The 13,449-nt window shown below is 42.3% G+C and overlaps 1 protein-coding gene and 1 non-coding gene across 3 annotated transcripts in view; one reads left to right on the top strand and one right to left on the bottom strand.

Annotated features, from left to right (window-relative positions):
- clasp1a (cytoplasmic linker associated protein 1a) overlaps positions 1–13,449 on the top strand; it is a 64,582-nt gene that overhangs the window by 8,848 nt on the left and 42,285 nt on the right. For both annotated transcript variants that reach the window (XM_030786798.1, XM_030786797.1), the window contains exons 3-7: positions 8,286–8,364; positions 8,549–8,652; positions 9,248–9,339; positions 9,611–9,686; positions 10,415–10,512. In XM_030786798.1, the coding sequence (XP_030642658.1) occupies positions 8,286–8,364; positions 8,549–8,652; positions 9,248–9,339; positions 9,611–9,686; positions 10,415–10,512 (449 nt within the window). The remainder of the gene's footprint in view (positions 1–8,285; positions 8,365–8,548; positions 8,653–9,247; positions 9,340–9,610; positions 9,687–10,414; positions 10,513–13,449) is intronic.
- LOC115823604 (U4atac minor spliceosomal RNA) lies at positions 7,798–7,925 on the bottom strand. The gene has a single exon (XR_004025635.1). It is a non-coding gene; the product is annotated as a U4atac minor spliceosomal RNA (small nuclear RNA).

Here is a 13,449-nt window from a genome sequence, read left to right as displayed (position 1 = left end):
TAAAGGGATTAAATTTGAATTTGAATTTAAACTGAATGTGATGACAGAACAAAAGCGCGTAGCTGTTGGGAGAACAAGATGGCACAAGTGTTTTGCCATGGAGGAGATAAGGATTAAGATCTTGGAAAGTTGGGAGAATCCCAACTTCTCTAGAGCGTTACTAATCTAAGTCCTGTCACAGTGAGATTGCTGTCAGGCATTCGTCTCCCGGCCTGGGGGAAGAACCGATGCGGCGCGTGAAGTCACGGCGGCGAAGATGAAAGTTCTGGTTTAGTCAGTCCGTCAGCAGCACGGCCTCTGGGACAGTCCTGCATGTCGTCCCGAATACGAGACTCGTTCCTTATTAAAGTGCATGCATGCTTTTTTTTTGTCACATTTCTGCTGTGGGTCTTTGACACAGACTGATGACTTGCCAGCTCCTGGACGTGGGTGCCGCGACGTGTCACGTATAGTTCATTTGTGTGTCATTGCACGGAGATGTGACACTCTTAACGGTTCCATCATCCTGACGGCAGTCTCAGGCATATCTTGTGTTTTTAATCTTGCCGCAGGGCTCTTATACTGTACTGTGGGAACACCGCATTGTTGTGAATACTGAATTTCAGATATTTTTTTTGTCAGCTCTTGACCCCTGAATGTATCCCACTGAAAATTCCATTTTCACGCTGTTTCCCAGACAGTATAATACAGTCTTTTGGAGCGGTATGAATGGATATGCTTACCCATTGTCTCGGCTGCACTCTGAATCGCATTGCGGACACAGAGACGGAGAGATTACCTTTTTCCACAGTGTTGTGTACTGTAAACTCAGCGCTTGGACTGCTCTCAGAACACGAATGAATAGATTTCTTATCAGAAACAAACATTGTCATTTGCATTTTCCATGAGATGGAATTCTAATATCCTCTGATATCCTCTGTGAATCACGCCCTTTAAAAATACATGGGCTTGCTTTGAAGACTTGGGTTTTACAGTAGGAACATTGCAAGAGCTTTATGGCCTGATGAGGCTTTGCAGCGGCACTGAATCAGTCAGCCTCTATCAACAAAGTTCCAGCCGAACTGAATCAGTCAACTTCTAAGAGCTACCAACTTTGCGATATGTTAATTAACTCTGACGACAGTGACCAGGATAAATATGCTATAGCATTTGTCAAAAATTGCTGTAGATTTCAGACTTGTCAGTAGTGCTCCTCCAGCAGTGAAATCTGTGGGATCCGACCTTTGACCTCGTGTTACTTAATGTGGGTGACCCCTCAGTCTGTCGTAACGAGAAAAGGAAACTGCTAGTGTCACCAGAGTTCTCTTAGAGTGTAGCGTTCAGAAACAGGACATGTTTGTCTTGTAAAGGGTAAGGTATTTTGGGGAATGAGAGTCTATAAAGGGAAACTCAGCACAGGTGCATTCCATTTGTACCTCCTGTTTTCTCCCTTTCTGACAGCCCTCTGATCACACAGTGAAGTTAGAAAGGCTCTCCTGCTGAGAGGCAGGAGGAATCTGCAAGTATGCAGACACACACACACACGCGCACACACGCACACACACAGACAAACTCAAAGCGGTTCCACTCCACTGTAGGAGCTGTGTGCTCGTAAAACGTCTACCCAGGACTGAAGAGAGGAAATGGCCTTCACAGAGCTCAGCTATGTGCCATTGTTGTTCTTTCTATCTCTTCTCATCTTTAAAGGCCTTTTCTACATTCCCTTCTGTTTGCTACCCACTTAGCTCCTTCTCCTCTAACCCTAAGCACATTCCTGACCGCTATTGGCTCAAAGGGTTTCCCTTAGCAACTGACCACTGGGTCTGTATTGTAGGGTTGCTCGTGTCTTGTTATTGTGAGAAGAAAGAAAATTATAGGTTTGCTCTAAGATGCCACTAAGTTGAACTGGCTGTCTTAGATCAGTTATGCTTTGTTCCCAAAGAGAGCATGACTCTGACGTTTGATTTATGGAGACAACTCTTAAGCCCCCTTGATCACGGTGAAGCACTGGACTGGTGACTTGTAATCAGAGCTGTAGGAGAGAACTGCTAGGTGAGTTAGACTCCTGTGAAGAGTAGAGAAGAGACCAGTCACATCAGACAGTCAAGTGAGCAAAGTGTGTTATATATTGGAAAACAAAATCAGGGAGAAAGACCAGCATCTATCCACATCCACTCTGCAGGAAGGAATAGACAATGCAACCATTTTTATTAAGCTTGGACATGCTTCTAGAACATTCTGACCATAAATTTCTGAGGTTATAAGACACAAATGTTCTTGTGCCATTGGCACAAAAGGACAAAACCTCAGTATATGTGATTTGCTCTTTGTCCTCTTCCTCTGCAGCCCTCAGATCTACCAAGCCCCAAAGAACCGTTTTCTGTTTTGTTTACATCTCTTTTCAGACAGATCCCCTGAAGTACAGACAAACAGTCAAAAGCTGTAATGCAGTTTCCTCTGATGTATGTAGTGTCTTAGCCCGCAAAGTCAGCTTTTTGCGGCCAGGGTATGGATCATGGCCCTACACAGAACTGTTTTAGTTGTGGTGGTCTGACCAGACAGGCCAGACAGCAAATATGCTGTCCTACCTCCGGCTGTTTACAGAAAACTGTGAGTGGACCAAGTTTGTATTGACTGTACATCTTTTCCAGACTCTTCCACAATAGGCATATCAAGCCTGGTCATTTCTGCCCCCCCCCGTGTGTCTGTGTTGGTGCACAAGAATTCAGCAAAGAACTATGGTAACAGCACTCCCTGTAATCTGCCGACCGGGAAAGAAAAGAAAGGGCATGCGCCTACACACACGCAGACACTCGCACGCCCACGCACAAAGACACAGAGAAATAATTTGACCTGATGCGTAACGGTATTTTAAAGTAATTAACGCCATTGTCCTGCTGGACATTAAGTGACGTGCATACCATTTTACACCTGCTCAGAGACTTGGTTCCTTAACCGCAAACAACTTGTGCTGAACAATCTGAGCTGTGACCCATATGCCCTGACTGTTCAGCGCCCCCCCCCCCCCCCGTTCATATTTAGCTCCTTGTGCTTTGTACTTGCTTTTGCGATTGCAATCTTGCCTGCAGTGATTGGTCCCATGAGCTCTCTGAAGATGTAAACACCACTCCCATGACACAGCCTCTAGTGTGACATCGCAACCTGTGTGTCATACTGAGGCGTGGCAGTTACTCGGACTAGTCCAAGGCACCGCAGGTAGAGCTGTTGTTTTACTGGAGATTAGCGTTAGCTTGGCATGACTTCAGGTGTCATGGCTCTAAGATGCTGCACACACACAGCACGAGGCTGAATGATCCTGGATGAGCTCTCGTTGGCCGGGCTGTATTTTTGATATCTGTAGTAGGGAGCACGGGAGTTAGGAGGAGAGTTGGAATGTCAAAGCCCTTACGAGCGTTATCCCTCTGGCCTCTGCAGTTTATAGCCTCAAGCTAATCTGGCATTAGAACCCTTCATTCTAACCAAGCTTTCTGGGAACCAGTGAGATGTCAGACCTCTGTCATAAAGGTTTATACGTGGTCTCTGTAACTACTCAAAATTCTGCACTCTGCAGACTCAGGCTGGATGTGTGGATGGTATTTGTAGTAGGAGCAGGCTACTCATGTAAGGCTTTTGAATTGAGGAATTCAACCATGAAGAATAGAGAATTATCTGGCTAAATACACAGTGCAATTCAGCCAAATAAACTTAATTGCACGGAGTGTGAAATTCATTGTAGTTTTTTTTTCTCTCTCTCTCTCTCTCTCTCTCTCTCTCTCTCTCTCTCTCTCTCTCTCTCTTTCTCTCTCTCTCTCTCTCTCTCTCTCTCTCTTTGTTTGTGTGTGTGTGTGTGTTACTTTGTTATACTTGCCACTGCAAAGATTACTTGCTCCTCCCTGACTAGACTTTAAACAGTCATTCTCACTGAGTCTCTGCACTGCTTGTGAGCAGATGTGGAGCCCCATTACCCCTGCCTCACGCACTTGTCTGAGATCAGTTTCAGTAATAAGGGGATTGTAACCCACCCTAACCCCAACTCATTCCTCTAATGACAGAGACCGACGCAGACTTTTTGTGTGATTCCCTGCGGCCTGAAATGTTCAGTTAACGAAACCAAGTGTTCAGGCCTTGTGACTCGGCATCCAGCGTTGCCCTGTGGTGCTGTCTGAGCCTGTTCACTCCTCTGTCCCGTTACTCATCCCAGCTGTTGTCCTGACTCATGGAAAGTCACTGCGGAGAAAGCTTTCTCACGGCAACGTAGGGATGCCAGCACAGTGACAAAACCAGATCTATGAGGGCTGATCTGTACAGCCCAATTTAACTGAACATTAGCTCTTAGCCAAGAGGCTGGGTTACAGCTATCCGAAAACGTGATTAGAAGAATCGAATCATATGGGTGTGTGAGCAGGCACACACACTTGTGCACACACCCATGCTCCCCACCCCCACACACACACACACACACCCACACAAGGCCTAATGTGCTGGGATGCCAGACAAGACATCCAGAAACATGAACTGTTCCAAAAGGTGGACATGCTAGGTATTTCCACTTAAATTGCATAGGTTACATTGTTAATGGAGGTGAACAGCAGATGTGAGTGGATTAGATCCTCTCCCAGTTCCAGACAGCAGTGACTAATTGCATTCTGAAAAATATGCCAGCAGTAACTTGGTAACTGTGACTATTTAGGAAGAGAATAGTTGCCAATCCATTCTTAAGCTTAATTGCCTAAAATTATCGCAGCGGGCTTGTAGATCTTTCGTATATCTGGCAGCTTAAAGAGACTGGTCCACGGTTCTGTGGACACATGAAGCCTGTAGTTAAGTGAGGCCTATGCTTTAGTCATACTATGACAGCCATTGCCCACTGCTGTAGTGTCTGCTCCACTTCATGCTTGATCTTGATTTACCTGGTTGTCCTGTAGTACTTGTGAAGCATCTTACTGGACAGAGATATCCACCATGCACAGGTAGGCCACAGTGTACAATAGACACCACTGAGTGTTTGGTCCTATAGGATGGCTGTCTTGGTTACCCAGCACTCTAGTGTGGGCTATGGTTACACTGCAGTTCTAACAGGGACAAGGAGTCCCCCAGGACCTAGGATGAGCTTATTTATATCAACAGCATCAGCCAGGACCAAAACCAAGTAGCTGGTCCTGGCTAGAGATATGGGAATTGATAAGATTTTATTGATATCAATGCCATTATTGTTTCTGCTTGTTGGTCCAATTCTTTATTGATTCCCTCATTGATTCCTGATCAATTTTCTGTGAGAGGGGGAAAAAAAAGTAGGCCTACGTAAGTTTTCAGTGTCAATGCAGCTGTTTTATTATCTCTGAGTCTGAACACTCGGATAAAATAAAATAAATAAATTACACCGCTCCTTTTCTTAAAGGGATATAATTTGGAAAACAAATATAAAACTGATCAAATAAACAGTTCTTCTTTAGAAAAATAGACATGTATGCCTAGTAACATTTGAATAAATTACAGCACTCCTTTTCAAAAGGGAATAAGCTTGAACTAAATATAAAATTTCACCCTACGACTTTTCGCTCTGGGGGCAGGGTTGCGAAAACAGCAAGCAGTTTGGCTATCCTGTTGTAAGCCTGTCACCTAGATCAAAAGTTTGAGTGCTTCAATGAAGGTCTACAGTGGTCTGTTTCCGACCAGAGTCGTTGAGACAGTTTTTTTGTACTGCTCTAGCTCCAGCTAAGTTCATGTAACATGTAAACAACAGCCCAGGTTGATGTAGACACAAGTGGTTGCCCTACATCTTTTAGTCATATACATGTTTTCATGCTACATGTAGCCTTTAGCCTCTGCCATCTTGGTTGGACTTTTTTTTGTTACTCCCACCTCTCTAGAGAGCATCATCTACCAAGCACATCCCATGCTGAACCGATTGGTTCTCATGTGGTTTTCATTTGCATAAAGTTGGGGATTCGCCATCTCAATTTTGCTTGCTTTGCCAGATTTGCTCCAATTTCGCCCAATCAGAGTGAATTTCGCGTCCATACAGCCTGAATGAGAGCAAAGCAAAATTCGCTACAGTGGAAGCGTACTGTCAGAAGAACATGTTGGCGTTGATAAGAGGAACTCATAACCTCAGAGGCATGCGATTCCAATGGATTGAAAAATTTGGAATCGGTCCTCAACTGGAACCGCTTCTCTTTTCCCACCCCTAGTCCTGGCTCATAATCATAATCAAAGATGTGGTGTTTTGGTAATTTTATGTTCTCTAATAAATGAACAATGCTTAAAAACTGAATGTCAAAAGGCAATGGTTGATTCTCTCTGCCAGCTCCCCCTAGGGCATTTTTGGGGAGGGGATTGGTGGTGGGGGCTGGCTTGTCAGTGTCTGCCTCTGGGCACCTCCCTTTTCTGTCATGGTATCTACTACTTGTCTGTGGATCAAGGGGTGATTCTTGTGTTGAGCTTGCATGGTTATATGTTTGGCCAGTCAGTTTTCTCTGAGATTGGAAGCAGAAACGATCGATCATGCCCCGGCAAGTTTCATCACGTGACCTGTATACAAAAAAACAAAGAAAAACAGAGATAAAGAACAATATCTGAAAAAGGTAGCTCTGGAAACAGTAGGCCTTGTCAACGATGGTAACGAGAAACAAGCAACTTTTGTAGGTTATGTTTACGTTTATTAGACATGGGTGAAAGCATATTATACACTGGCATTGGAGAACAAGGTTTTGATTGAGGTCTAGTGGCGTGGTGGCCATCTGTCCATCTGTAGGGAGTGGGAGGGCTTTCCACATGCAGCAGGCGGTGACAGCTTGCGACGGTGAGGGACCTCTGTGATTGGCCAATGGACAGAGCGCAGGGAGGCCCTGTCAGAGTGAGCAGTCAGACTAACCTCAGTATGAGACGCAGACACAAGCACAGCACCACCTCCTCACACTCCACGCTGGCTGCTGTCCAAGTCTGGCTCTGTGCACACACACATACCCGTATATATGGGCCAAGGGTAGGGCGTGTGTACGTTTATGAAGCCAGATGAGAGTGTGTGCCCTTATAAGAAGGAAGGAGTGATTTGAGAGTGGCTTTTGGCTTATGTGTAGAGAAACAGATGGATAACAAGAAAAGATGGATTTGGTGTTTGTGTGAACCTAACAGTTTGATGTACATGCAATTGCTTATTATTTCCTAATATTCAGTAATTTACATTTTTAGTAACAATAGCTGTTTGTAATAATGATTTTGGTTGTGGAGTTTCATTCAATTGAATTCGTTTTCCTATCATTCAAAATGAATTCCAGTGCTCCAGTACTGGTACCAGTTCACCTCCAGTTATAAGGTCCATGAAATTGAATTTACGACTCAGCTTTCAGTTCAGCTCTGATTTTGCCCCCGGGTCCTGCTGCATGTCATCATATACTCAGCGAAAACAGCTGTTTAAAGTCATGCTTTGTAGTATCTCTTTTATAGTAGAACTGCTCTGAGCTGATCCAGTTCAGTTGTTTCCCTGCTTTGTTCCAGGGGTGTCATCAGTGTAATTACTGTAATTCCCTCCTAACCGAGAACAAAGCACCAGGGTCTGAGACTTAAACATGTCGACTTGTAGAGCTGAGGAACACCAAAAGAGTTTTGTAACAGTATTGCCTTTGAGGTTAGAGTGCTGTAATCTGTGTTTAAGACTGTTGAATGATTGGGGGCACACAGAACATAACATAAACACTGATTTATATTTTGCGGTCAGGTAGGCTTTCATATTGTTCAGCTTTGCTGTCAGGCCTCAAGAGGGCACTGTTGTGTTAGTCATTTCCAATTTTATATTATTTGTTTCTTGAACTGTTGTAGGGTTCCAAAAATTGCACCAGAGCCCTGTCCAGTGGACAGGATGATGCGAATGTGTTGGTATGGTGTTAGCAGGGCTACCCTCACTAGACGTTCATTGGGTAGCTCTCTCACCCCAAGACAAGGAAAGCTCCTCTGTTGGGGGAGCATCAAATTTATGACTGTAAGGTACTACTGTTCTCAGTGGTGGTTACAAGGAGTATCTGGAATTGAATAGAAATATTGTCACTGTTGTAAACTACTTTGTGTAAGAAAAATATTTTTGGTGTTTGAACAAGGGTCAGAGTAAGTGTAAACATATGATTACACATTAAAATGAACAAATGTGTCTTTACCCATAATCCTTTGCAAACCAAATTGGGATCTAGTACAGTACTGCGGAACAAATAGTGATATCAAATTAAGATAAGTATAATTGAAGTATTATGCGTTTGTTTAGAAAATTCTTTGTTTCTCTTTTGGTCTTAATGATATTTTCTTCTTTTTTTCAGCTGGCTCTGCTGGGAATGGACATTCTGTCTGCCTTAGTGACAAGATTGCAAGACCGATTCAAGACCCAAGTTGGAACTGGTACAGTTAATATTCAAATGAACCCTTCTAGTTAATACAGTCTTAAACCATTTCTGCATTTTGTTTCAATGCATGTCAAATTTTAGAATCAAGCTTATTTTTTGTTGTCTGCATTTAGAGTTTTGCTTAACTCATTGCTCTTGCCTCTGTGTTGTGATAACTAAAGCCCTGTCTGTGCTTTCAGTTCTCCCTAGTTTGATAGATCGGCTAGGTGATGCCAAAGACCAAGTGAGAGAACAGGACCAAGCATTGCTGTTGAAGATCATGGACCAGGCTGCTAATCCTCAGGTATCCCCTTACATTCTCCATGTCCATTAACAGGAACAGAACAGAAACCTTTTAAACAAAAGCACTTTCATTTGTCAGTGATGACTACTTTAATCATACATAGCTTAAATGCATGCTTTGTTTCCCACTTTGACTAAAAGTCACATTTTGTTGTGGGTATCTTCATTGTCACAGTATGTTTTGTACTGAGGTACTTTACTGAGTGAAATATAACTTTTAGGGTCATTTCTGTGTGTTTTTTATCTGATCTTGCTAGTTTTAAATTCTGTTAATTTCCAATGAGTTGAATGAACCGATTGCGGTAGACCAACTTCATGATTGAGAAAAAAATCTACAGTGGACTCTTCATTTGCTAAAATGTTGATGTTGGGTTGCTACAGTTTTTACATGCATATGACAACACTGATAAAGTCCGTGAACATTTGAGATCCAAGTAACTATGAAAGGACACATCCACATATGTGGATTGACTGACTAGTTTGTAATGCTAAGACAACAATCTAAGTTAGTGGATGCTGTGTTGCGTTTTTTTTTTTCTCAGCCAACTCAACAGTGTATTGAGAACTCCATTGTTAACGGCCTATTGTTCTTTCAGTATGTGTGGGACAGAATGTTGGGAGGATTCAAACACAAGAACAACAGGACCAGGGAAGGAGTCTGTCTCTGTCTTATCGCCACACTTAATGCGTAAGTACCAATGCGTCTCCTTATAACTCTTACCGCCATGTGTCATTTCCACTGCAAACAGATTTTTCATCAAAATGTAACATATTCTGTGGACAATATGATTTCTATAAATGCCAGTAGAGTTTTCTGAGTATCATTTGGGAACATGGTATAGTTTTTGTTCAGAAATACTGGCACTCATTATTACCAGGGCTTTGGCAGAGAACGCTGTTATCCCCATGATGGCAGTCAATGTCCTCAACCCCCTCCCCCACCCCCTTCTCTTTTCCAGATACGGCGCCCAGGGCTTAACATTAAGCAAGATTGTACCCCATATATGTAATCTATTAGGAGACCCCACCAGTCAGGTACTGTTTTTACTCTTGGTTTTTCCTCATTTGGTGTCAGATGAAAAGTTATTTAGCAGATAACCCGTTGAACTCACATTTTCATTGCGGTATCTTAAAACAGCCTGTTACGTAAAACATAGTGTGTTTGTTGAATTTACTGGGAGAATATCCAACTAAGAGAAAATGAGGGGTAAAGTACAGGCAGGTGAATTGAAGGCTTGGAAAACTGACTGTCTTTTACTGAGGCATATTGTGCCCCCTGCTGGTGGCCTTTGTCAGAGACATTTGATGTGAAACAACATCATAGCATGTTGCAAACATGGTCGCAGAAGTTTGAGAAAAGACTATGTTCGCTTTCTTTGCCTGTAGAGTAGCCCCTATGTAAGATAATGCTGTATGATGTTATTTTTAAGCTTAATGGTGTTGCAAAGTTTATTTGAAAAAAAAAAACCCAAAACAAAACACAAAACCCCCAGAAAACTTCCAACGTTGTAATATGTACTTCCAAAAGTACATCCTGTCTGAAACAGGAAACTGCTCCCTTGCTCACCCCTTTTTCACAGCCTCATCAAATCTTCAGAACAGTGCACAATACAATACTTTAGGTCAAATGTTTTATTTAAGGTTCCGGTAATTTTATCAGAACAGTGTTTTGTATTTCCAAATGTAAACCTTGATCAAATTTAAAGACTGGTCGAAATCCGTGGATGTTATACTGACGGGGCTAATTTCTATGTCTCGCACAGGTTCGCGATGGGGCTATGAACTGCTTGGTGGAAATCTACAGACACGTAGGAGAGAGGGTGAGAGTGGACCTTAGCAAGAAAGGACTCCCACAGTCACGGTAAGACTTAGTCCAGTATGTTGCTTTTCTTGTAGTTTTTCCTTTATGAATTTAAACATCATTCCAGTTAAGACCTAGTTTTTCAAATGCTCTAGGTTTAATCCCTTCTGATATGTGCTCAGACTAAACAAAATTAATGCACAGTAATTGATTGTTTTTTTGTTTTTTTTTAAGTGATTTCATGGGGTAATATACAACAAAATTGAAAAGAAGAAACCCTCTGCTGCAGTCTTGACTGCTCCCTCTGCTAAAAGTTTTCCATTTGTATATCACTGTAAACTGAGCACTATCACAGCTAATTAAGCTCCCATAAGACCCAGGCAGAAGGTCCATGCTTCTAAGGACAAATGACCAGCTTTTATAGGCTACCAGTATATAGCCACCCTAACCTGTGGCATCTGAGAAGGATGGCAGGACCGAGACTGCAGGGCTTTCAAATGACACGCCAAACCGAGACATAGCACTCCTTGCAGAGGTCTGTCCGACAAAGCATGAGTAATTGGCCATTTCAAACGTGGAGGGATGGTGTTCTTTAAAGTCTTTTTTATTTAGTTAGTCTGTATCCAAGCTTAATTATGATTAAATGAACTCATCTGCTTTTCTTTGGGACCAGCTGCCTATCATAACCTTCACATGAGGTCAGTTCGATGGCTGAGTTACTCCATTGCTTTAGAAGCCCTTGGTGCGTACTTCACATTTTGTTTTCCGGCTTGAATTTGCCGACTGAAGTCACACACACACACACACACACACACAGTTGTACATTTGTTTGTTGTGTGAGTGTGGCAATAGCATCTGTTGAGTGTTACCTCTGATGGAAACATGGTTATGCTCCAGGAATTCAGTAAGCATCTGTGTGTCTGATCCTGGCTCTGTTTGTGATTTTATGAGTGTCCAAACAGAGCTTGGCTAGAGGGCACAATATTTCACCAAGTTAAGTCACACTCTGTAATTAATTCTCTGCAAAACAAGTTTCCCCTCTCCATCTAGTCTCTCATTCTACTGTTGGTCTATGCTCTTATATATTAGTCACTCCGTACTATAATGTCAAATAGCTGTCAGTTAGCAATGTCAAACTCACTTTTTCTGTCCCAATAATTCTTCAAACTTGAAAGTTTTCGATGCAAGACAAGAGTTGGTGCATGGTGTGCAGGATTAGTTTTTAGGACCTTTTGACCATTCTGTACTAAAATGAGTTACCCCTTGCTTTCTTTGCCATTCCGTTTTGGTCTTATTTTAATTTCAGTCCTTTGAGTTTGTTAACCTGGGATTCTTAATGAAGTCTTTTGGGAGCAGATTGGGGGTAGCTTACCCTTTCTTGGCTAAGCTAATTTTAGACTCCTTCTGGGGAGCAGTTCTGATAATGAGATTAATGATTTTTTTTCCATAGTGGTCTCTGAGTGCTCTTTGTACCCACCTGTGCCCAGTGTCTTATCTCATCTTTAATCCTGTTACTGTTTCAGATAAATGCACAATTAAATAAAATGGAGATTAAGCTCCTCAAGTTAAAATACTAAACCTTGCCCATATGCACACTCATGATTCTTTTTGGAACCGTGAGCGCGGTGCTGTGCTGCATTTTGTTTGAATGCAGTGAAAAGCCTGGAATACTTAAAAAGCTGTCTTCGAAAAACGGGGAGGAACACGTATAGCCGAGAGCTCGTCTTTTATTTATTTATTTTTCAAAGACTTTCTCTGCCATTGGGAATAAAGAATTTTCATAACCTAATTTGGGACGCATGCTGTCAATTTGCATAGAATGAAACAGGCAGGAGCAAAATCTCTTTAAGAAAGTATTAAAATGTATTAGGATTTAGTTACCCAGCAGAAGAGTCTCAGTCCACTTACTCACTCACTGTGTACTCTTTCTTATTTACAATTTAAATGATCTAGCCACACTCTAGAATGGGAATAATTGGTTTGTCAGATTAAATATGAGTGTCTATACATTCTCTCTGTCAGCAGTACTTCAGTGACTTAGCGTTTTTAATAGAAAGCATGCTCCAGTGGAAAGCATATTTTTGATTATACTACATACTCTTCACGCTATATGTGTTTCTTTCCTGGTCATAGCTTGAAGTCCTGGCATCACAGTAATCCTTTAAATAACAAAAGTGATTAGTGAGAACTTAACCACAATGTTTAAGGGTTAGTACTTATGAATAATTAACAACAGCAACAACAACAACAAAAATCTATCAATGGTTTTTGAAGGGAAGTAATTGCTAAGTTGTAGCATTTGTAGGATGTGCAGTTGGCAGAATGTGCTAGCCAAGCGCTCTGATCTGAGCGTGGAGCGGTGTGATCTTCCTCTGTTGGAGCCTGGGGGAAAGAGTGTGTGACTCACACAGACTCAAACAGCGTGTCTATCTCTTCCTGAGCCTCATCGTGAAAAAGAGCTGTGTGGGAGGCATCTCTTTTTATTTCTCAAGAGTTTATGGAGAGCAGCGTGAGATGCAGGTTGGCTTGAGGAGTAATCATACAGAAGCGGAGAGACCCGGTATGGGTTTGTGGTGGGCTGAGTGAGAGAGCATTACCCGTTATGAGGAGAGAAGGAAATTTGGTTTAAGGATAAAAGATAAAACCTCTAACAGCTATGGGTGGCTAGAGCAAACCTTAAACCAAAAGAAGATTTTTTTTTAAAATAATATTGGATGCATTGTTATTATTATTGCTGTGTTTGTACTAGATACATGACAGCGAGGTGTCTTGGCAGTCTGCAGTGGTATAGGTGCAAGTTGCTGTAGGTTACGTCTTGGGTCAGGAATTTTGCGATGCAGGCTGTTACGGGTATCTACATATACATATGCTGGCCAGCTTGAGCAGAAGGTCATTGTAGATGTCCATATTTTGGGAATGATGATGTTATGCTAAGCTGTTTTCCAGGAACTAATCCAAATGAAAACCAAGTATTGTGGTCATTCAGGAAATGGCTTC

The sequence above is a fragment of the Chanos chanos genome, chromosome 10 (genome assembly GCF_902362185.1).
Source record: "Chanos chanos chromosome 10, fChaCha1.1, whole genome shotgun sequence".
Taxonomy (NCBI): domain Eukaryota; kingdom Metazoa; phylum Chordata; class Actinopteri; order Gonorynchiformes; family Chanidae; genus Chanos; species Chanos chanos.
This window is presented reverse-complemented; position numbering and strand designations above follow the sequence as displayed.